Source organism: Heteronotia binoei, chromosome 7 (genome assembly GCF_032191835.1).
Source record: "Heteronotia binoei isolate CCM8104 ecotype False Entrance Well chromosome 7, APGP_CSIRO_Hbin_v1, whole genome shotgun sequence".
Taxonomy (NCBI): Eukaryota; Metazoa; Chordata; class Lepidosauria; order Squamata; family Gekkonidae; genus Heteronotia; species Heteronotia binoei.
This window is the reverse complement of record NC_083229.1, coordinates 19,224,357-19,246,178: the sequence shown is the minus strand read 5'-3', so window position 1 is coordinate 19,246,178 and position 21,822 is coordinate 19,224,357. Positions and strand designations below refer to the sequence as shown.

Below are 21,822 nucleotides of genomic sequence, written 5' to 3'. Positions count from 1 at the left end.
ACCAGTGTGGCCAGGACGCTAGAAGCCCTCCTGGCCCCATGAATGGAGATTGGAGATTGGATTATACCTCACCCTTTGCTAGCCAAAGGAGTCTCAGAGCAGCTTACAATTTCCTTTCCCTTCCCCTCCCCACAACAGACACCCTGTGAGGTAGGTGGGGCTGAGAGAGCTCTGACAGGAACTGCTCTTGAGAAGAACTGAGAGTTATGACCAATGTTTGCCCTAAGCTGAGTTAGTGTGATCTAATCTACAGTTTTTTAGCCTCCAGCTCACACATTTTTGCCTTAGTTCAGGAAGAATGGCCCCAGAGCAAGCTAATTTATGCCGTAGCCAAATTGCTCACTCACAACTTTAATGCCGGTAGCCCATGAACAAGAATTTTGGCTCATAACTCCCCAGCTTAGAGGGAGTATAAAAAAAAGGTAGTCCCCTGTGTAAGCACCAGTCATTTCCGACTCTGGGGTGACGTTGCTTTCACAACGTTTTCACGGTAGACTTTTTACGGGGTGGTTTGCCATTGCCTTCCCCAGTCATCTACACTTCCCCCCCCCCAGCAAGCTGGGTATTCATTTTACCGACCTCGGAAAGATAGAAGGCTGAGTCAACCTCGAGCCGGCTACCTGAACCAGCTTCCGCTGGGATCGTACTCAGGTCATGAGCAGAGAGGGAGTATAGGTTATGACTAACCCCAGGTCACTCCAGCAGGTGCATTTGGAGGAGTGGGGAATCAAACTCAGTTCTCCCAGAGAAGAATCTACACCAAATTGGCTCTCCTTCTTTTAAAGAGCTCTAATAACAGTCATATCTGTCCAGGGGTAGAATTCTAGCAAGAGCTCCTTTGCATATTAGGCCACACACACCCCTGATGTAACCAATCCTCCAAGAGCTTACAAAAAAGAGCCTTGTAAGCTCTTGGAGGATTGGCTACATCAGGGAGTGTGGCCTAACATGCAAAGGAGCTCCTGCTAGAATCCCGCGCCTGTATCTGTCTATGTTCATAAGGTGGAAGAGATGGTGGGAAAACCACAGGTTCTAGCTGATGTGAGGTGGGCTACCCTAAGTGACCATCTGACACCTGCAGGTGACCATCTGACACCTGCAAGCGATGCACGGAAGGATATGGTCCTTCCTCCCGTGTTCTTGTTCCTTCAACTGTGCTCAACACAAAGTGGAGAAGGTTAAATCAAGGTCATAGAGGAGCAAAGGAAAATCTATTTAGACTCAATGCAGAGAGAAAGGCTTATTTACTTCTCTGGCCCTTATTTACTTTGCCGACAAAGCTTTGTTTCACAGCCCTATTCCACGCTTTCCCCATGTACCTTATTAAGGTGAGGCTCATTTTTCAACTACTTGAACAACAGCCATTTGATTACCTGCAACGTCTCATTGTGTAAGCAGCTAGCCAAACAGCCCTTAAAACCCAGGTCGTGATGCCCGGGGCTAAGGAGATGATCGAGATAAAAGGACACCTTGGGAATAACAATGAATTGCACTAAGGCAGGGCATGGCCAAAAGACGTAGCTCTGCGCTTGTAACAGCACACAGGCTCATTTGAAACAAGCAAGATTCGCCATAAAGACCTGTGTGTTGGATGGAAGCCAGCTTAGACAGGGCTCCAGGAAAGCCAGTCCTTGTGCAAGACTTGGGGCTTGAAGAAGGAACCTTTTGGCTGGTGCATGGTACGTTCAGTATGGGTTATGCAGAAAACTATATATATTTTTTGCATACCTGCTGGTTATGCTTCCCAAGTCAGTAGGAAGTTCCGCACACCCCAGTCCTTCATCTCCTGGCCTTGAGAAATTGAAAATGGCCTCCATTGTGATGTTCTAGGAATTTCCCCCAGTCTCTATGCTCCTTTCCGCAGATACCACATTCTCCCCTAAACACCATGGGATTCTCCAGGCATTCCAAATCTCCTACTATTTGTCTAGGCAGTGTTATTCCCTATCTGCAGTCATTGTTCATTCATTGTTATTCCCAATCTGCAGTCCCACCCACCCCCCAGGTAAGCCAAGACCTTTCTTGAAGCTGTCTCCAGGGCCTTTTTTTGTGCCAGGAGCTCCTTTGCATATTAGGCCACACATACCCTGATGTAGCCAATCCTCCAAGAGCTTACAGGGCTCTTCGTATAGGGCCTACTGTAAGCTCCTGGAGGATTGGCTACATCAGGGGGTGTGTGGCCTAATATACAAAGGAGCTCCTGGCACAAAAAAAGGCCCTGGAGACAGCTTCAAGAAAGGTCTTGAAGGCAGACTCTATGGTATACCATAGAGTTTAGGAGAAACAGAAGTCCTAGAATGACATTACAGGTGCCTAGCCAGCCTAGGGTTGCCAACTCCAGGTTGGGAAATGCTTAGAGATTTGAAGGGGTGGAGCCTGACAACGGTGGGATTTGAGGAGGGGAAGGACTCCAGTGGAATGCAATGCCACAGAGTCCCCCTTCCAAAGTGGCCATTCCCTACAGGTGAACTGATCTCTTTCACCTGGAGATCAATTGCAACAGTGGGAGATCACCAGCTACCACCTGGAGGTTGGTAGCCTTAAGTAGCCTCCAAGAGGTACCATCCTCACCCAAGAGAATGTGAGTCTCTTGTAACCCTTGAACTTTTTTGCTTCACGGACAGCAGACAGGAAGGAGCAGAACTGTGTTTGAAAGGGGTTAGCTAGCTAGACGATTGTGAGCCACATGTCTTAACATTCACAGTTCTTTCCTTTTCCTTTTATTTTTTCCCGTAACTGCTGGGTTGTATTTAAGGTTGCCAACTCCAGTTTAGAACATCCCTGGAGTCTGGGGAAGGTATCAAGGGTGGGAAGAGGGAGATCAACTGTAATGTCATTCTAGGACTTCTGTTTCTCCTAAACTCTATGGTATACCATAGAGTCTGCCTTCCGAAGTTGCCACTTCCTCCGGGGAAAACTCCAAAGATTACCTTGAGGTTTATAACTCCCTATTAAAGTGTTCTGGAGGCTCCTTGATTGTTGCCTGAATGAACAATTTCCTATTAAAATAGCTGTTACTGTATTACTGTGTTTGCAGTTTTTGCAATTTGCAAAGAAGCACTTAGTAACAGGTCCCTGGAGTAACAAAAATTGCTTCTGCCCCTCGTACTCTACCGCCTATTTATGCAGTAGAGCCGGAAGTGCCTGCACCAGACAGATAACAGCCTAATCCTAATCATATTTACTTGGAAGTAAGTCCTATTAATTCCAATGGGACTCGCTAGAATTGCAATCTGTGTGGACCGTGATAAACTGGCATATCAATAGACACAGGACTGGAGGCAGGAGACAGAAATCGGTTCCTGGTTTTCCATCAAAAAGAAGCAAGCAGAATCCCAAACCAGTTGGCAACGGAGCGGCCACCAAGTTCTTCTGATGAATTTGAGAAAAAACTGCACTATGTTCATTTGCTAATGGGGAGAAGAGAAAGAAATCTTCCAAACATTGCAAACGAGTGATGGATGAACTGATCAAAAGATGGCCCAGAAAACCCCATGGCTGACATTCGGCAGAGGAGGGGATCGTTAAAGTAGCAGCCAAAAACAAATCTGAAGAGCAAACTCACCTGACATTCTCGTAGCGGTGAATATAGATCTTGTGGAACTGGTGCTGTAAGTGCTCGTCCTCCACGTTCGTCATGTCGTTAATCATTTCAAGCACGACAAATCGAGGTAACACAGAAAGAACCAGCCGCTCCTGGAAGAAAGAAAGAGAGAGAGGGGGGAAGGAGGCAGGGCTGAGGCATGGGAATAGGCAAAGTTGGAAGCTGTCTAGGGTGCCACTTGGCCTAGGGGGCACCACTGGGCACCCCCTCCCCGATGTTTGAATTCTTTGCTATGGCATTGTTTGTTCAATGCATTCTGAACTAAATGGTTTAACTACTGGGGAAGATTTGTGTAGACTGTTGACTACAATCTTTCTTCCTTGTGGCCAGCATTGTACATGAAAGATGCCTTTCTTTGTCAGCTTATAGGAGCCTTACTTACCACAGAATCGTGGCATTTCCTTCAAGAAGGGGATCTAGAATCCCTTTTTCTTGTTAGGAATGGTGTTTTCGGTTTGCATTTAAGGAGCATTAGAGTTGGGGAAAAAGCATTAGAGATGGGAAAATACTTCCCAAGGCTCCATCACCAAATCTCTAGGGGTTTCCCAACCTAGTTGTCACATTTTTAGAAAGAAATTACTTATTCTCACAATATTCCTTAGGGCCTGTAAGACCGAATTGTTTAAACAGGCTTTTGCTGTTTGATTGAAAAAGGGCTGCCACCGGACATCTTATAGAATGCTGGCGATCATAGTCGAGAAGTCAATGCCGCTTATATTGTACCGAAGCAGTGCCATAGAATGGTTTTAAAACTGAAATAAGTAAATTATGGTTTTATATGTTTTATTGGACTGATTGTATTGTATAATGTTGTGAGCCGCCCTGAGTCCACTTGCGGAGAGGGCGGGATATAAATTGAATGTAATAAAATAAATATTTTAAATAACCTATCACCATTTTTTGAAAAATTAGAATTAAAAAGCAGTAAGTTACAAATGTGAAAAGTTTCAAATTTGCCACTCTTCATTTTCCCTACATTTTTTTTTTAAATGGGGGGCACTTGTGTGTGGCTTGCCTAGGGTGCCAGAAATCCTAGCTCTGGTCCCGGAAGGAGGGGATGTGGCTAGGCTTAAAAAATGCCCCCTTGCGGCAGGAAAGTCCCCGCTGCTCACACTGGCCGCTGCTGCTCAGCTGGAAGGATGGAGGATTCTGTCCGGCAAAAATGGGGGTCTGTGTGATCATCGTTCCCATGTGATGATGTCACTTCCGGCACGAGATGAAAGTGATACAATCACAGTCCTAGTGTGATGCTGTCACTTCCAGGTCAGGTTGGAAATTGCATCATCACATGAAGCCGATGATCACATCCCACATTGTTAAGTTCCTACCTCTCCCTATCTCCTGCCAGCTTCCAGGTCATGCCTTGAAACCCTAGATGTGGCCCTTGGAGCTTATCAAATTCCTTTTCTACTTAATTATTTCTTTGCCTTTCTGGAAGCCTAGCTGTAACAAGCTTTGTAACAGTTCTTCGACAGTTCTCTGAAAGAGTTATAACTGACCCAATGTCATTCCAGCAGGTGCAGGTGGAGGAGTGAGGAATCAAACCCGTTTCTCTCAGATAAGAGTCTGCAGATTTAATCACTGCACCAAACTGGCTCTCTGGAAGGATCAAACTTGATTTCTAAACTGGAAGAGTCAAGCTTGATTTCACATGAGCAACTATAAAATCCTGTAATACAGAACACTTTGATTTACATTCCTCAATCTCATTAAAATCTATTTAGCTGCATTATGATACATTTCAGTTGTAAAGCATCCAGTTAATACTCCAGTGTGTTCAATAAATAACACTTTGGGGGTTTCAGGATTTTCAGATTTTTTGTATTGTGGGAACTAGGAGCATCATTTTCTTAAACTAAACGATCTCAGGGGGGGGGGGTTGTTTGTTTGGTTTGGTTTTTTTGGCGCTTTATTACTCAACAAAAATTCTCTCAAGCATATTTATTAATATTAATACTAATACACAATATGTATGAGAAAAAAAATTAGGAATCAGAATTTGTTAGAAAACTTGGGTTTCAATCTGATTTGATCAACAAGAATCCATGAAGAAGAAGAAGAAGAAGATGATGATGATATTGGATTTATATCCTGCCCTATACTCTGAATTTCAGAGTCTCAGAGCGGTCACAATCTCCTCTATCTCTCCTCCCCACACACACAACAGACACCTTGTGGGGTAGGTGGAGTTGAGAGAGCTTTTTACAGAAGCTGCCCTTTCAAGGACAACTCCTGTAAAAGCTATGGCTGACCCAAGGCCATTCCAGTAGGTGCAAGTGCAGGAATGGGGAATCAAACCCGGTTCTCCCAGATAAGAGTCTGCGCACTTAACTACTACACCAAACTGGCTCTCTACCCCCCCCCCCCTTAGATAAATGAAAAGTGAATGGCTTTATCATTAATTTTTAACTTTGGGTGTTCAGGTGCTATATTCCAATCTACTCAGAGCTTGAAAATACTAGGAAGATCAAGTAGACTTTTTACACTCTGGCTGGGGGTATAACTCTATTCAAGCTAAATGCCCCTGAATATTATGGGCTATTTCTAAAATTATGGCCTAACCTGAATTATGACCCATAGCTATACCACAAAGCTTCTTGGATGAGAATTATCCCAGTTTGGTGCAGTGGTTGCCAGGTCCAACTGAGCCCTCTCAGCCCCACCCACCTCACAGGGTGTCTATTGTGGGGGAGGAAGTTAAAGGAGACTGTGAGTCACTCTGAGACTCTTCCGAGTGGAGGGCGGGATATAAATCCAATATCTTCTTCTTCTTGGCAATATATTATTGATCTTTTGTTAGCTGCCTAAATTGAATTGGATGCTGGAGAAAGCCTGTAATCCCAATGTTCAAATGTTCCGTATTAGATTTATCTTTTATGTTCTAGTTTTGCCAATGATTTTTTTGTTCACTGCTTATCCTTGTTTATATTCATTCATTTCCCATTTGAATTCTGTGTGCCCTTTACTTCAGCATTCATTCATTCAGCAGAAAAGAGTTCCGTAGCACCTGAAAGACTAGCACACTTGTGGCAAGGGGTGAGCTTTGGTGAGTTACTGCTCACTTCTTCAGATATCTTTTCATTCATTTCATTCATTTTCATAATTTTCTCCCTTTCTCACAAGACGAGAACTCATGAGCAGTCAGGTTAGAACGGATAAAAGGAAGTCCTTCTTCACCCAAAAGGTGATTAACACATGGAATTCACTGCCACAGGAGGCGGTGGCGGCTGCAAGCATGGCCAGCTTCTAGAGGGGATTGGATAAGCATATGAAGCAGAGATCCATCAGTGGCTATTAGCAACAGTGTATTGTTGAACTCTGTCTGGGACAGTGATGCTCTGTATTCTTGGTGCTTGGGGGAGGGCACAGTGGGAGGGCTTCTAGTGTCCTGGTCCCACTGATGGTCCTCCTGATGGTGCCTGTTTTTTTTTTTTTTTTGGCCACTGTGTGACACAGAGTGTTGGACTGGATGGACCATTGGCCTGATCCAATATCGCTTCTCTTATGTTCTTATGTCCATGTGTGCCTTATTCATTCATTCAAAAATTTACATCCTGCCTTTCCTCTTGGTCCAAGGCAGCTTATAATAAACTAGGGTTGCCAGCCTCCGGGTGGGGCCTGGAGATCCCCTGTTTTTACAACTGATCTCCAGCTTGCAGAGATCCACTCCCCTTGGGGTTGCCAGGTCCAACGCATGAAATATCCGGGGACTTCCAATTCTATGAGCCCCCAAAGAAGCTGCCCCTATCCTTCATTATTTCGAATGGAGGGAAGCCACTTAAAAGGCGTGCGGTCCCTTTAAATGTGATGGCCAGAACTCCTTTTGGAGTTCAATGATGGTTGTCACAACCTTGCTCCTGGCTCCACCCCCAATATCTCCTGGCTCCACCCCCAAAGTCCCCAGTTATTTCTTGAATTGGGCCTGGCAACCCTATGCTAGTGGTGCAGTTTATAACATGCCTGACTATGGATTAGAAGATTACAAATTTGATTCTTGCTAAGGGATGCCAGCCTCCAGGCAGGACCTGGGGATCCCCTAAAATTGCAGCTCATCTCCAGACTACAGTTCTGGAGACCGTGGATGCTTTGGAGACTGGACTCAAGGGCAGCGGTGGCCAACAGTAGCTCTCCAGATGTTTTTTTGCCTACAACTCCCATCAGCCCCAGCCAGCATGGCCAATGGCTGGGGCTGATGGGAGTTGTAGGCCAAAAAAAACTTCTGGAGAGCTAACGTTGGCCATCCCTGCTCTAGGGCATTTTACCCCACTGAGCCTCCTGTTCTCCCTAGGCTCCTTCCCCAAATTTCCAGGAGTTTCGCAGCTTGGATCTGGCAACCCTACCCTCCCACCATCCACCAGTGGCCAAGGGGGACCTGGCAACCTGAATTCCTAGATTCAGCATGTTTCAACACCAGTGCTAACAGGCACCCAGGGGTGTCGAACTCATTTGTTTGAGGGCCGAATGATATAGATGAGACCTTGCCGGGCCAAGACATGTCGGGTTGGGCCAGGCCATGTGTGTTCCTGTTTATGATTAGGTAGCATAGATATCACCTTTATAAACAACACAGACAAATACGTACAAAGATTTTTAAAAACCCTTAAAATAGCCTTAAAACATTAGCACTCATTGGTCTTAAAGGTGCTTTCTTTGTATCTCTCCCATGGGATTCATGGAACTGGGCAAAGGAAGCTCTGGCTCTTTCCTTCCTTCCCCAGCGGACCAGGAAGGGGAGGAGCCTCAGTCAATAAAAGGAAGCTTGGCTCACCAGCTCTGCTGTGCAATTGAGAGAGCCTAGCAAAGCAAGCTATCCCCCCCTTCCTCCCCAAGGGAGGAGCGTCAGCCAATGGAGAAAACAGCTCCTGTGTAGCTCCTGTGCGATTGCGCAAGCCTGGCAAAGCAAGCTGTTCTGCAGAAAGAATCAAGAGAGAGGGAGAAGGAAGCAGATGACAGTCAGTTGCTCGGGGGCCTGATAGGAGCCCTCTGGGGATCTGATTCGGCCCCCGGGCTGCGTGTTTGACATCCCTGATCTAGAGGAAGCCTTTATGCCCACTGGTCCTCCAGGCCAATGAAATTGGCTGCTGTGTGAAATAGGATGCTAGACTCAATGGACCATTGGTCTGATTCATCAAAGTGCCTCTTATGTTCCTAATATACATATGAGATGGACATGCTGATTTCTTGATGGAGAAATACAAAGATGTTAGAATGCAAAGATATTAGAAACGATGTGAAATAAAGAATTGCCAGTTTGATTTGCACCAGGACATATTTATGCAATCACACACACACACACACATACATACACATCAAAGAGGTGGAAACTTGATTTAAATCAGTCACGTAAACCTGCTGTTCCTATCAGTCGTTTAAATCGATGCTTTAAATTGCCTTGATTCAAATCAGTCTGCTCTGAACGTGACCGGGACTGGTCTGTTGGTCTCTTTTTGAATCCTCTGCACCTCTTGCCCCGATCTTAAAAACAACCTGACCTCTTCCATCTGTGGCACGAGGTGGTGATGCTATTTCGCTCTATCTCATCAGCAACCTGATGAGAATCTGCCTGAGAGATGATGGAATACATCAGGGCCAGGGAAGAAGGGCTGCGGCGCTGCTTTTAATCTGCTTATCGCCGAATTTCAGAGGATGCTTTGAGGAACGGGATAAGAGGAGCTCGAGGGACGCAACATCCTTATTGAAATCAAACAACCCTCGGGCGAGGGGGGCGGGGACGAAGTGAAGGACATGGAAGCGATGGAGTTGCTGGTTCTGATGAGGAAGCTCAGAATGAAGGGGAAATAATGCCATGCCCAGGGCTTTTTTTGTAGCAGGAGCTCCTTTGCATATTAGGCTATACCCTCCAAGAGCTTACAGTAGACCGGGTAATAAGAGCCCTGTAAGCCAGGGGTGTCGAACTCATTTGTTATGAGGGCCAGACCTGACATAAATGAGACCTTGCTGGGCTGGGCCATGTTGGGATGGACCGAGCCATGTTGAGCCGGGCCATGAGTGTACCTATTTAAGACTAGGCAGCAGAGATATAAATTTTATAAAGAGCACAGACAAACACAAATATATATGTTTTAAATAACTTAAAATGTTAGCACTCATTGGTCTTAAAGGTGCTTTCTTTGTATTTCTTCCATGGGAACCAGGGAACTGGGCAAAGGAAGCTCTGGCTCTTTCCTTCCTTCCCCAGGGGACAAGGGGGGGGGGTGGGGAGGAGCCACAGCCAACAGAAGGAAGAGAGGCTTGGCTCAGTAGCTCTGCTGTGCAATTGAGAGAGCCTGGCAAAGCAAGTTATTCCTCCCCCCTTCCTCCCCAATGGAGGAGCCTCAGCCAATGGAGAAAATAGAGGTTTTGCTCTGTAGCCCCTGTGCAATTGAGGAAGCCTGGCAAAGCAAGCTGTTATGCGGAAGGAAGCAAGATATAGGGAGAAGGAAGTAGATGACAGCCAGCTGCTCGGGGGCCTGATAGGAGCCCTCTGAGGGCTTGATTCGGCCCCTGAAATGCATGATTCACACCCCTGTAAACTCTTGGAGGATTGGTTACATCAGGGGGGTGTAGCCCACTATGGGAAAGTGTTCCTGCTACAAAAAAAGCCCTGGTCATGTCTTTCTTAGAGCTGAGTCCTATCTTCTCCCTGGCCTTTTTTTGGTAATCATTTTTAGGGATCCTTGAACACGTCCTTGCTATGTACACATCCTGTTTTCCAGTTGCAAGCAGAGAGCTGAATTTTCAGCTGTATTTTCTTCTGCCCATTGACGTATTTCCACCTATTCATTAGCTTGCTTCATCCAACCATATATCCTAATAGTCAACTGTGATCCCATCTGCAGATACTTTAATCCACAAATCGGGGTCACATTGACAGAAGGAAGACTTTTCTGCACACTTGGGGGACCCAAGTCTGTGCTTCTTCCTTCCTAACAGTGCAGCATAGCACAATCCATGTTTTGCGCATGCATATGACAGCCAGTTTGGTGTAGTGGTTAAGTGCCCAGACTCTTATCTGGGAGAACTGGGTTTGATTCTCCATTCCTCCACGTGCAGATGCAGGAATGGCCTTGGGTCAGTCATAGCTCTCACAGAGTTGTCCTTGAAAGGGCAGCTGCTGTGAGAGCTCTCTCAGTTCCACCTACCTCACAGGTTGTCTGTTGTGGGGGAGGAAGGTAATTGTAAGCCACCCCCCTCTGGTTCTGGGTGCACCACTTAGCAGATAGAGAGCAGGCAGATAAAGAGATAGTTAAATCTGTCAGAAATCATATACATCAGTGATAAATGATTGCTGTGTGTTTTTTTAATCTTATCACTTGTTGTTCATCTCATTGACATTTGTGGCTGCCAAACTGTTCAGATTGACAGCATTTTTGTCCAGGCATTACGGGGGAAAAAATAAAACCCACCTGTTCAGTGGGCGTTCCACTTGTTCATAACACACCAAACAAACCCCATGATCAGCTCCCAATCTGATTGTCACAATTAAAACACAGTAAGTTCAGCAGTCTAACGCTAGGATCCCCAAGCTTTTTCAACCTGTGGGCAACTTTGGAACTCTGACACAGCATGATGGGTGAAGCTACAAAATCGCTGTCATAGGCGGCTGAGCCACAAGGCTGCCACAGGAGGCTGTCAGGCAAAAATGGCTGCTACAGCTTAGATAGATGATGATGATGATGATGATGATGATGATGATGATGATGATGATGATGATGATGATGATGACATACAGACGATAGATAGATAGATAGATAGATAGATAGATAGAGAGATAGATAGAGAGATAGATAGAGAGAGATAGATAGAGAGAGAGATAGATAGAGAGACAGATAGAGAGACAGAGAGAGAGAGAGACAGAGAGAGAGACAGAGAGATAGACAGAGAGATAGACAGAGATGATAGATAGATAGATAGATAGATAGATAGATAGATAGATAGATAGATAGATAGATAGATAGATAGATAGATAGATAGATAGATAGACAGACAGAGAGAGATAGACAAACAGACAGATAGACAGATAGATAGAGAGATAGACAGATAGACAGACAGACAGACAGATAGACAGACAGAGAGAGAGATAGACAGACAGACAGATAGACAGAGAGAGAGAGAGAGAGAGAGAGATCTTCAAGGGTCTCCTGACTAGAGTTTCCAGCTCTGGATTGGACAATACCTCAGTATTAGGGGGTGCAGCCTGGGGAAGGCAGAGTTTAGGGATGGAAGAGACCTTAATAGGGCTTAATGTCACAGAATTCACCTTACAAAGCAACCGTTTTCTTCAAGGGAAGTGACCCTGGTCATTTGGGGATCAACTGTAATAGAAGGAAGTACCACTTGGAACTTGGCAACCCAGAGTCAGCGTTGAGGATTGCAGAAGTCTGCAGGGAGAAGAGGAACCCGTCCTCTCTGTACCCCCTAGCAGTTCGTGATTCACGGAATCCAAGCCGTCTTGCTTATCTCTGCTCATAGGACTGAGCACCAGAGAGGGAAGAAATTGCTATTCTGGCAAGCAGTTGATGGGGAAAGTTCTATGCAAATCGTTAACAAAGTGTGCCCGATATGCCCCTCGCCTTTGACTCAAAGAAACCGAAGCTTTAAAAAATTATATCTGCGGTATCCAGCAGCAGCCTAGCAGGAAAGGAATAACATTATGCATTTCGCGAGGGACATGATCGAACAGCCGTAGCATCTGCTTTGAAAACATTTATTTAAAAGTCAGAAGAAGCCCAAACAGGGGAAAAGTAGATCTTCAGAAGCTCAGATGTAGGAATGCAATATTTATCCTTCCGTGTGGGGAAGCGTTTTTAATCTTGGACTGCGACGGACAAGAAAGTGGGAGGAATGAGAGAATCTCAGATGCATCCCTACATTTTAAAGAATTCCCCCATGACTGACAGTTCTGGTTGAAAATACACATTGGAAAGTTTGAAGAGCGATCTGGTTTCTTTTTTTTTTTGGCACCTCCTCCATGAGCCCCGTGGCACAGAGTGTTAAAGCTGCAGTTTGGTTTAGTGGTTAAGAGCCAGTTTGGTGTAGAGAGCCAGTTTGGTGTAGTGGTTAAGTCTGTGGACATTTATCTGGGAGAACCGGGTTTGACTCCCCACTCCTCCACTTGCACCTGCTAGCATGGCCTTGAGTCATCCATAGCTCTGGCAGAGGTTGTCCTTGAAAGGGCAGCTGCTGTGAGAGCCCTCTCCAGCCCCACCCACCTCACAGGGTGTCTGTTGTGGGGGCGGAAGGTAAAGGAGATTGTGAGCCGCTCTGAGACTCTTCGAAGTGAAGGGCGGGATATAAACCCAATATCTTCTTCTACTACTACTACTTCTGCAGTCCTAAGCTCTGCTCAAGACCTGAGTTTGATCCCTGGTGGAAGCTGGGTTTTCAGGTAGCCGGCTCGAGGTTGACTCAGCCTTCCATCCTTCCGAGGTCGGTCAAATGAGTCCCCAGCTTGCTGGGGGGAAAGTGTAGATGACTGGGGAAGGAAATGGCAAACCACCCCATAAAAAGTCTGCCGTGAAAACGTTGTGAAAACAATGTCACCCCAGAGTCGGAAATGACTGGTGGGGACCTTTCCTTTCCTATACACATGCTCCATTTCACTTCAATACAATGTATTGAAGCTCGTCGAAGCTTATGTGAAACAAGCATATAAGTTTGGCCTCATCACGTGATATTACTGCCAAGCTGCATTGGACTCAAGAATTCTTCAATTGGAGCACTGGACTCTTTTAAGAATACTTATTTGGACGCTTCCTCCTGACCCTCATACCTGAAGAAATTGCTTTGATAGCATCATAAAGAGACGTTGGGAACTGGGAGGTGCAGACATTCTTGGTTTTTTGCACTAATAGCGATGTGTCTAATTTGAAATAATTTATTAGTGCTTGATAACACCCCCCCCCCCCTTATTTTGGATAATTGGTTTGAGGCTGGTTAACATGGAAGCTTTTTGCCTGTAAAACCACCCTGTAAAAAGTCTGCCGTGAAAACGTTGTGAAAGCAACGTCACCCCAGAGTCAGAAACGACTGGTGCTTGCACAGGGGACCTTTCCTTTCCTTCCATTAGGGCTGCCAGACCCCACCCCCCTTGGCCTCCAGCAAGGATGGCAGGTAGAGTTGCCAATTCCAGGCTGGGAAACTCCTGGAGATTTGGGGGTAGAGCCTAGTGGCAATAAGGACCATAATGCCTTAAAGTCACAGAATCACAGAGAATGACAGAGCTGGAAGGACCATAGAGGCCATCTAGTTCAACCCCCTGCACAAGGCAGGATCAAGGCAAGGGGTGTCAAACATGCAGTTCAGGGGCCGAATCAAGTCCCTGGAGGGCTTTTATCAGGCCCCCAAGCAACTGGCTGTCATCTGCTTCCTTCTCCCTATATCTTGCTTCCTTCTGCATAACAGCCTGCTTTGCAAGGCTTGCTCAATCCCACAGGAGCTACAGAGCAAAACCTCTATTTTCTCCATTGGCTGAGGCTCCTCCTTTCGGGAGGAAGGGGGGAGGAATAGCTTGCTTTGCCAGGCTCTCAACTGCATGGCATAACTACTGAGCCAAGCCTCTCTTCCTTCTACTGGCTGAGGCTCCCCCTCCCCCAGTCCCCTGAGGAAGGAAGGAAAGAGCCAGAGCTTCTCTTGCCCAGTTCCCTGGATCCCATGGGAGAAGTACAAAGAAAGCATCTTTAAGACCAGTGAGTGCTAACGTTTTAAGCATGTTTTAAGTTTTTAAAAATATATTTGTGTTTGTGTTCTTTATAAAATGTACATCTCTGCTACCTAATCTTAAATAGGTACACACATGGCCCAGCCCAACATGGTTCGGCCCAAACCAACGTGGCCTGGCCCAACAAGGTCTCATTTATGTCAGATCTGGCCCTCATAAGAAATGAGTTCGACACCCCTGATCTAGACAGCATACACGGAAGCTTAGCTTCTCACCTGGCCCCACCTGGGGATAGGCAACCTTATTCTCATGAGCATGGCCTGCCCTCCCATGCTGAACCAGTGAGCGTGTAAACATGGCCTTAAGAGATGCTCTGGCTCTGGATGACTTCCGGCGTCTCCTCCCCAAAATACATGTTTCCATTTGCTTCTCCCTTTTATTCCTAGGCCCTTCTGTTTCCTGGCACCAGATGCGTTCCGTATCGCGTACACATTGTTTCCACGTTGGCATGCATCCTATCGCCCAGCATAGCAATGTTGGAAGCGTTTCTCTGAAAGAGATGCCTCTTCCCCTGGCGGAAGAGCTACTGATGTTCCTGGAAGGATCCCAGCTCTGCTGAATGGAGTGGTAGGATTGCCTGCTGTGGCTCTCACAATCCGTCAGCGTGGGCAATGTGCGGATTAATGGTGAGTTAAAAACGTGGAATGTCTGTACACAATGGCAGTGAAAAAAGCAGAGGAACAATAGCATTGGCAGCACTATTAAGGAATGGTAATGGAAAGTGCTATAAAGTCACAGGCAATTAATTAACATGTGGAATACACTACTGGAGAAAGGAGGCGGAGGAAGAGATTGGATTTATACCCCGTCCTTCACTTGGAGTCTCAGAGCAGCTTAGAGCCAGTTTGGTGTAGTGGTTAAGTGTGCGGACTCTTATCTGAGACAACCAGGTTTGATTCCCCACTCCTCCACTTGCAGCTGCTGGCATGGCCTTGGTTCAGCCATAGCTCTTGCAGGAGTTTTCCTTGAAAGGGCAGCTTCTGAGAGAGCCCTCTCAACCCCACCCACCTCACAGGGTGTCTGTTGTGGGGGGAGAAGATATAGGAGATTGTAAGCCGCTCTGAATCTCTGATTCAAAGAGAAGGGCAGGATATAAATTTGCAGTCTTCTTCTTACAATCTCCTTCCCTTTCTGTCCCCATGAAAGACATCCTGTGAGGTAGGTGGGGCTGAGAGAGCTCTTTCAAGAACTGCTCTTGAGAGAACAGCTCTGAGACAATTGTGACTGACCCAAGGTCACCCAGGAGCTGCATGTGGAGTGGGGAATCAGATCCGGTTTTCCCAGATTAGACTCCGTGCTCTTAACCACTACATCAAAATGGCTCTCTCTCTCAGGAAGTGGTGACAGCTAAAATCATAGACAGCTTCAAGGGGGGAGGGGACTGGATAACCATATGGAGCAGTGGTCCATCAGTGGCTAGTAGCCACAAAGTACAGATTGAACACTACGGCTGGAGCAGGGATGTTCTGTATTCTTGGTGCTTGGGAGGGGCAACAGTGTGAGGACTTCTAGACTTCTGGCCCTGCTGGTTGACCACTTGATGGCACCTAGGTTTTGACCACGGTGTGACACAATGCGTTGGGCTGGATGGACCATTGGCCTGATCCAACATGGCTTCTCTTATGTATCTTATGTCTGGGGCAGTGATGCTCTGTATTCTTGGTGCTAGGCAGGCGACAGCGGGAGGGCTTCTGGAGGTCTAACCTCACTGGTGGACCTCCTGATGGCACCTGGGTTTTGGTCACGGAGTGACACAGAATGTTGGATCTGATCCAACATGGCTTCTTTCATGTTCTTAACTTAGGGCAAGCCCATAGGGTTTTCAAAGAAAGAGATACTGGGCTACCTTGAGTCATCCAGGTTAAGGCAATATTAATAAATAGATTAGCATAATATGGTTTGATATGAAACAAGCTCTTATGACTCATCCCCTTACCTGTCTCTGGTTTTCAGTTTCCAGTCTCAGCCGAGCTTCCACACATCTTCGGGTCTCTAAGAAGGCTTGACGTTGGGCTCGGTCTGATAGGTAGCTAATGAAGATTCCAGCGGTGTTCATGCACATAAATATAACCGCTTGAGCTGCTATCTGGAAGAAAGCAAAGAGAGGAACCATAAATCAAGCGGCCCACAGGGCAATCTTACACAGTTACTCCAATCGGAGTCCACAGCGGGTAAAGATTAGCGTGACTCTGTTCAGGATTTAGTCACCATAGTGAGTAACCCTCAGTGGACTTGTTTTCCATGCAGGTTTCTGCTTTGAATGTTCCTTCACATCAAGGTAGCCAAGTCCAGGTTGTGAAATACCTGGAGCTTTTGGGGAGTGGAGTGAGGAGGGCAGGATTTGGCGAGGAAAGGGACATCAGTGGGATATAATGCCATAGAGCCCACTGTCCAAAGCAGCCATTTTCCCCTCCAGGTGAACTGATCAAGCTACATCACTGGCAACTTGGTGATGGACATATGGACATATGAAGCTGCCTTATACTGAATCAGACCCTCGGTCTATTAAAGTCAGTACTCAGTACTCAGACTGGCAGCGGCTCTCCAGGGTCTCAAGCTGAGGTTTTTCACACCTATTTGCCTGGACCCTTTTTTGGAGATGCCGGGGAATAAACCTTGGACCTTCTGCTTACCAAGCAGATGCTCTACCCCTGAGCCACAATCCCTCCCCTGGAAGTGATGTCACTTCCAGCATGGCAACTTGGTGATGTCGCTTCCTCAGGAGGTTTTTAAACAGAGGCTAGATGGCCATCTGACAGCAATGAGGATCCTGTGAATTTAGGGGGAGGTATTTGTGGATTTCCTGCATGGTGCAGGGGGTTGGACTAGAGGATACTCAAGGAGACTGAAATTATTGGAATTTACCATTAGCACCAACTTGTTTCAATACGTTTTAATTATTATACTGTTTAAGGTTTTAAGTAGTTAATGCTCAATATTTGTAAATGTTTTTTATTGTTGTAAGCCACCCTGAGCCTACTTCGGCGGGGAGGGAGGGATCTAAATCCAATAACATAAATAAATAAAATAAATGACCCTGGAGGTCCTTTCCGTGATTCCATGTACAAAGAGTGGCATTGTAGCAGGAAAAACCCCTGCAGTAGGAAATTGATAGGTGGTTCAGTGACAGATGAGGCCTGGGGCAGGATCAGAAAAGTAGCTTTTCCTTTATTGAAACAACATGCGCATGGATCAGGCCCATGTGGCTCATGCCAGAAGGTATGGGTCTGACCTCGATTACAGAAAGAACACAATGCTTTATACTGCTTAAAGTTATGCATCAGAATGCAATCCGAGAGAGGTCACTATAATGGATAACGCAACAAAAAATGCAAGCTAGTGACCAGTTTACTAAGTATATAGAAATCAGTCCAATTGTCCAAAACATGTATATTCAAGTCCCAAAGTAGTGTGGTGACAAGCCAATCGATTAGGTACTTGTTTCTTTCCAGTCTTCATCAGACCTGGGACCAATATTAATTCAATTATATAGATTCTTTACACACAATTTTCAAAAAAGAAGGACACAAGAAGCCACATACTGAGCTGTAGCCGATGTGAAATTGGTGCTGGAGACGTTCTGCATCCCTCTTTTTTGAAAATTGTGTAAAGAATCTATATAATTGAATCAATATTGGTCCCAGGTCTGATGAAGACAGGAAAGAAACAAGTACTTAATCGATTGAACATATGAACATATGAAGCTGCCTTATACTGAATCAGACCCTTGGTCCATCAAAGTCAGTATTGTCTTCTCAGACTGGCAGCGGCTCTCCAGGGTCTCAGGCTGAGGTTTTTCACACCTATTTGCCTGGACCCTTTTTTTTGGAGATGCCAGGGATTGAACCTGGGACCTTCTGCTTCTCAAGCAGATGCTCTACCACTGAGCTTGTCACCACACTACTTTGGGACTTGAATATACATGTTTTGGACATTTGGACTGATTTCTATATACTTCTTAGTAAATTGGTCACTAGCTTGCATTTTTTTGTTGTGTTAAAGTTATACCTCAGCAGAATCAAGCAATCTGGAAACATGTCAAGACACAGGCGGGACACAATTGGGCCTTTTCGGTACTTTCCATACATGACATTACATGGCAGCATTATTTGCAGTCATAAGACAAGCTAAACCGCAGCTTTCCGGTTCAGTAAACAACATCTTTGGGATTCTCCAGGAATCATCTCCCGGGGTGCAATACATATATTCATGTTTCAGCAAGCTGCCTTTTGTAACATCAGTTTGCTAGCTAGCTAAGCACAGACTCATTTCCTGGGGTCCGTTGGGACTTTCCAAACAAGGAAGCAAGGCCAGCTTTTCGCAACACAACAGACATATTTCACCTCACTTGAAGTGCCTTTTACACTGCCCTTCAAGCAAGCTTATTTGCTTCTCTTTGGCCCAACCAGTTCGATCTCACCCTTTTACTTATCAATTACCTGCCAAAAGCCAATTTTATTTTGATCCTTCATTAATACCTGCCACAACATCACTGAGGGATGATGACATCACTTCTGGAAGGTACCGGAAGTAGCATCATCACGTTGGGACACCTGGGTGACGCTGGTATTTGGGCAAAAACTCTATGGTAAAATGGCTTCTACCAGAGAGCTTTCCCCCTCCCCCCAAATACCAGACATCGTTGACAATGTACACGCCGGAAGGAACGTCGCCACGTTGCCAGCAATGTGACCAGGGCCTCCCTCCTGCTCCCGGAAGTCCCCACCAGCCTATTGACCAGTGGCAGGGGTGAGGCCCAGGGGTGGGGAGATGCCCTGCCTCCAGTGGGGGGCTGTGAAAGCCAAAAGAGAAATGTGGAAAATTGGAGCAGGGGGGGAAAAGGCAAAAAGCTTCCACGTTAACCAGCCTCAAACCAATTATCCAAAATAAGGGGGTTTTTTTTATCAAGCACTAATAAATTATTTCAAATTAGACACATCGCTGTTAGTGCAAACAAACAAGAATGTCTGCACCTCCCAGTTCCCAACGTCTCTTTATGATGCTATCAAAGCAATTTCTTCAGGTATGAGGGTCAGGAGGAAGCGTCCAAATAAGTATTCTGAAAAGAGTCCCGTGCTCTAATTGAAGAATTCTTGAGTCCAATGCAGCTTGGCAGTAATATCACGTGATGAGGCCAAATTTATATTCTTGTTTCACATAAGCTTCGACAAGCTTCAATACATTGTATTGAAGTGAAATGGAGCATGTGTATAGGAAAGGAAAGGTCCCCTGGGCAAGCACCAGTCATTTCCGACTCTGGGGTGACATGGTTTTCACAACGTTTTCACAGCAGACTTTTTACGGGGTGGTTTGCCATTGCCTCCCCCAGTCATCTACACTTTTCCCCTCAGCAAGCTGGGTACTCATTTTACTGACCTCGGAAGGATGGAAGGCTGAGTCAACCTCGAGCTGGCTACCTGAAAACCCAGCTTCCGCCGGGGATCAAACTCAGGTTGTGAGCAGAGTTTAGGACTGCAGTACTGCAGCTTTAACACTCTGCGCCACTCTGTATAGACTGCACTGAATATGAAGTATGAAGACTGGATTGTATGACACTGTCAAGCATACATATTTCTGTTTGCCATGATGGTCCCTAAGACAAAGAGCAGAACACCAGCCTCTCCAACTGAAGGGCAAGTAATAAATCCATCTGGCCCAAGGATGTTTAGGTTAGCCTGGCTGGTAACAGTGTAATGTGCCTCTCCCCCAGATTCACACAGGCAGGTCTTATCTGCTCTCAGAGAAAGTGTAAGAAAGGGAGATGTTTTTAATAGCCTACATTCCTTAGTAATAAAAGAGATACTATGTAGTAACCTTTGAACCCATGACTCAAATTGTGTCTGTATGGTATCCTTTGAAGCTATCCTATAAAGTAACTATGTAATTCTGTATACGTCATTACTACTTGACAGAAGCTCATACAAGGGGCTTCAAGAGCCGCACAATATGTGTGAGAGAGCCTCATATGGCTCCCCTACCTTAGATGAACAAATTTTCATGGCAAATATCCCACCTTCTGAAAGGGACATAAGGACTCAGAAGTCTCCCGACTGACTTGTGTCTGACCAAGGGAGTTTTGACTCTCGAAAGGTTTAACCCTGAAAATCTTGTCAGACGCTGAGGTGTGACTGGATTCATATCTAGTTCTTCTACCGCAGACTGACACAGCTTCCGTCTGAAACTGTCATTGCAACATGCAATGCTCCCCCTCTGTCTGGAGGATGGAAAAATGTGGGATTTGGGGGGCATTCAACTCCTGCTGAACCACAAATGATATTTGCAAAAGCTGAGTCACAGAGCTGGAGTCAGGTATGGTTAGAAGCGTCATTAGTCATATCTGTCTCTCTGCATAGATATATATACCAGAATTTCTTTTGAAACAAGCAATGGTGCATCACATTTGCATGGAACAGAAGAGCTGGAGAAGAACGTGCACATTTCAGTTGGCATTTGTCAATTTTATTCTTGTTGTCACCATCGAATTATTTTTATTCTGAAGTCACTTTTCACGCTTCTATTTTTCTCTCCTTTGGTTTATTTCTGACTCTGTTCCTGTGATGGTTTCCTTTTTCCCCTGATTTGTTTTCAAGCTGGGCTCAGAGATGGACAGATTTTTGCCATTGGATGCAAGTAGAGGATAGCCACAGTCGTCATTATCAGCCACAAAGATGCAAGTTGCCAGTCCTTATGGAGTCAAAATGTGGCTTGAAGGTGTGTGGTGGTGGTGGGGGCAATACCTGGGGCTCTTTCAGAGTCAGAGGGAATCCAGGTGGATTTTTACCTGTCAAGGATTTTGTCATTCCACCAAGAACCTAATGGAGAAATGCTTACTTTTAGTAAAGTATTTTATCATACCTCTTCCCTGGTCAAATGGAGGCTCAAGGCAGATTACAAATGCAGGTGTGAGTCACACTAAATTAAAATATCAAAATATCCAGAAAAACCCTTTCCAAAAGGCAGAAAATGCTCTTAAGACATCTCTGCCCATATACGTTTATTTGCCCAAACTTTGCGGAGCCAATTTACAATCGCAGACTCAAAAGAGCTGGAAAGGCCACAGAGGTCACCTAGTTCAACCCCATGTTCAATACAGGATCAGAGGAGGGAGAGAAGAAGAAGAAGAAGAAGAAGAAGATGATGATGATGATGATGATGATGATGATGATGAAGAGGAGGAGGAGGAAATTGGATTTATACCTTGCTCTTCACTTGGAGTCTTGGAAGGAGGAGGAGAGGAAGAAGAAGAGGAGGAGGAAGAGGAGGAGGAAATTGGATTTATACCCTGCCCTTTATTTGGAGTCTCAGGAGAAGGAGGAGGAGATATTGGATTTATTGGCATTATTTATAGTCTGCCTTTCTCACTGGGTCTCAAGGTGGATTACACAGAGTGAGTCAACACAACTGACAAGACGGGGCATTTATTAAATAATGTAGAACCAACGTGAAATCTTTTAAAAAGACGGAACTGAAGCAAAGCAGAAGTCTTAAATGATGCAAA

The 21,822-nt window shown here is 45.6% G+C and overlaps 1 protein-coding gene across 2 annotated transcripts in view; it reads right to left on the bottom strand.

Moving 5' to 3' along the window:
- Window positions 1-21,822, bottom strand: part of ADCY8 (adenylate cyclase 8) — a 198,811-nt gene that overhangs the window by 115,145 nt on the left and 61,844 nt on the right. For both annotated transcript variants that reach the window (XM_060243211.1, XM_060243212.1), the window contains exons 2-3: window positions 16,261-16,410; window positions 3,566-3,696 (exon numbers count right to left, since the gene is read on the bottom strand). In XM_060243211.1, the coding sequence (XP_060099194.1) occupies window positions 3,566-3,696; window positions 16,261-16,410 (281 nt within the window). The remainder of the gene's footprint in view (window positions 1-3,565; window positions 3,697-16,260; window positions 16,411-21,822) is intronic.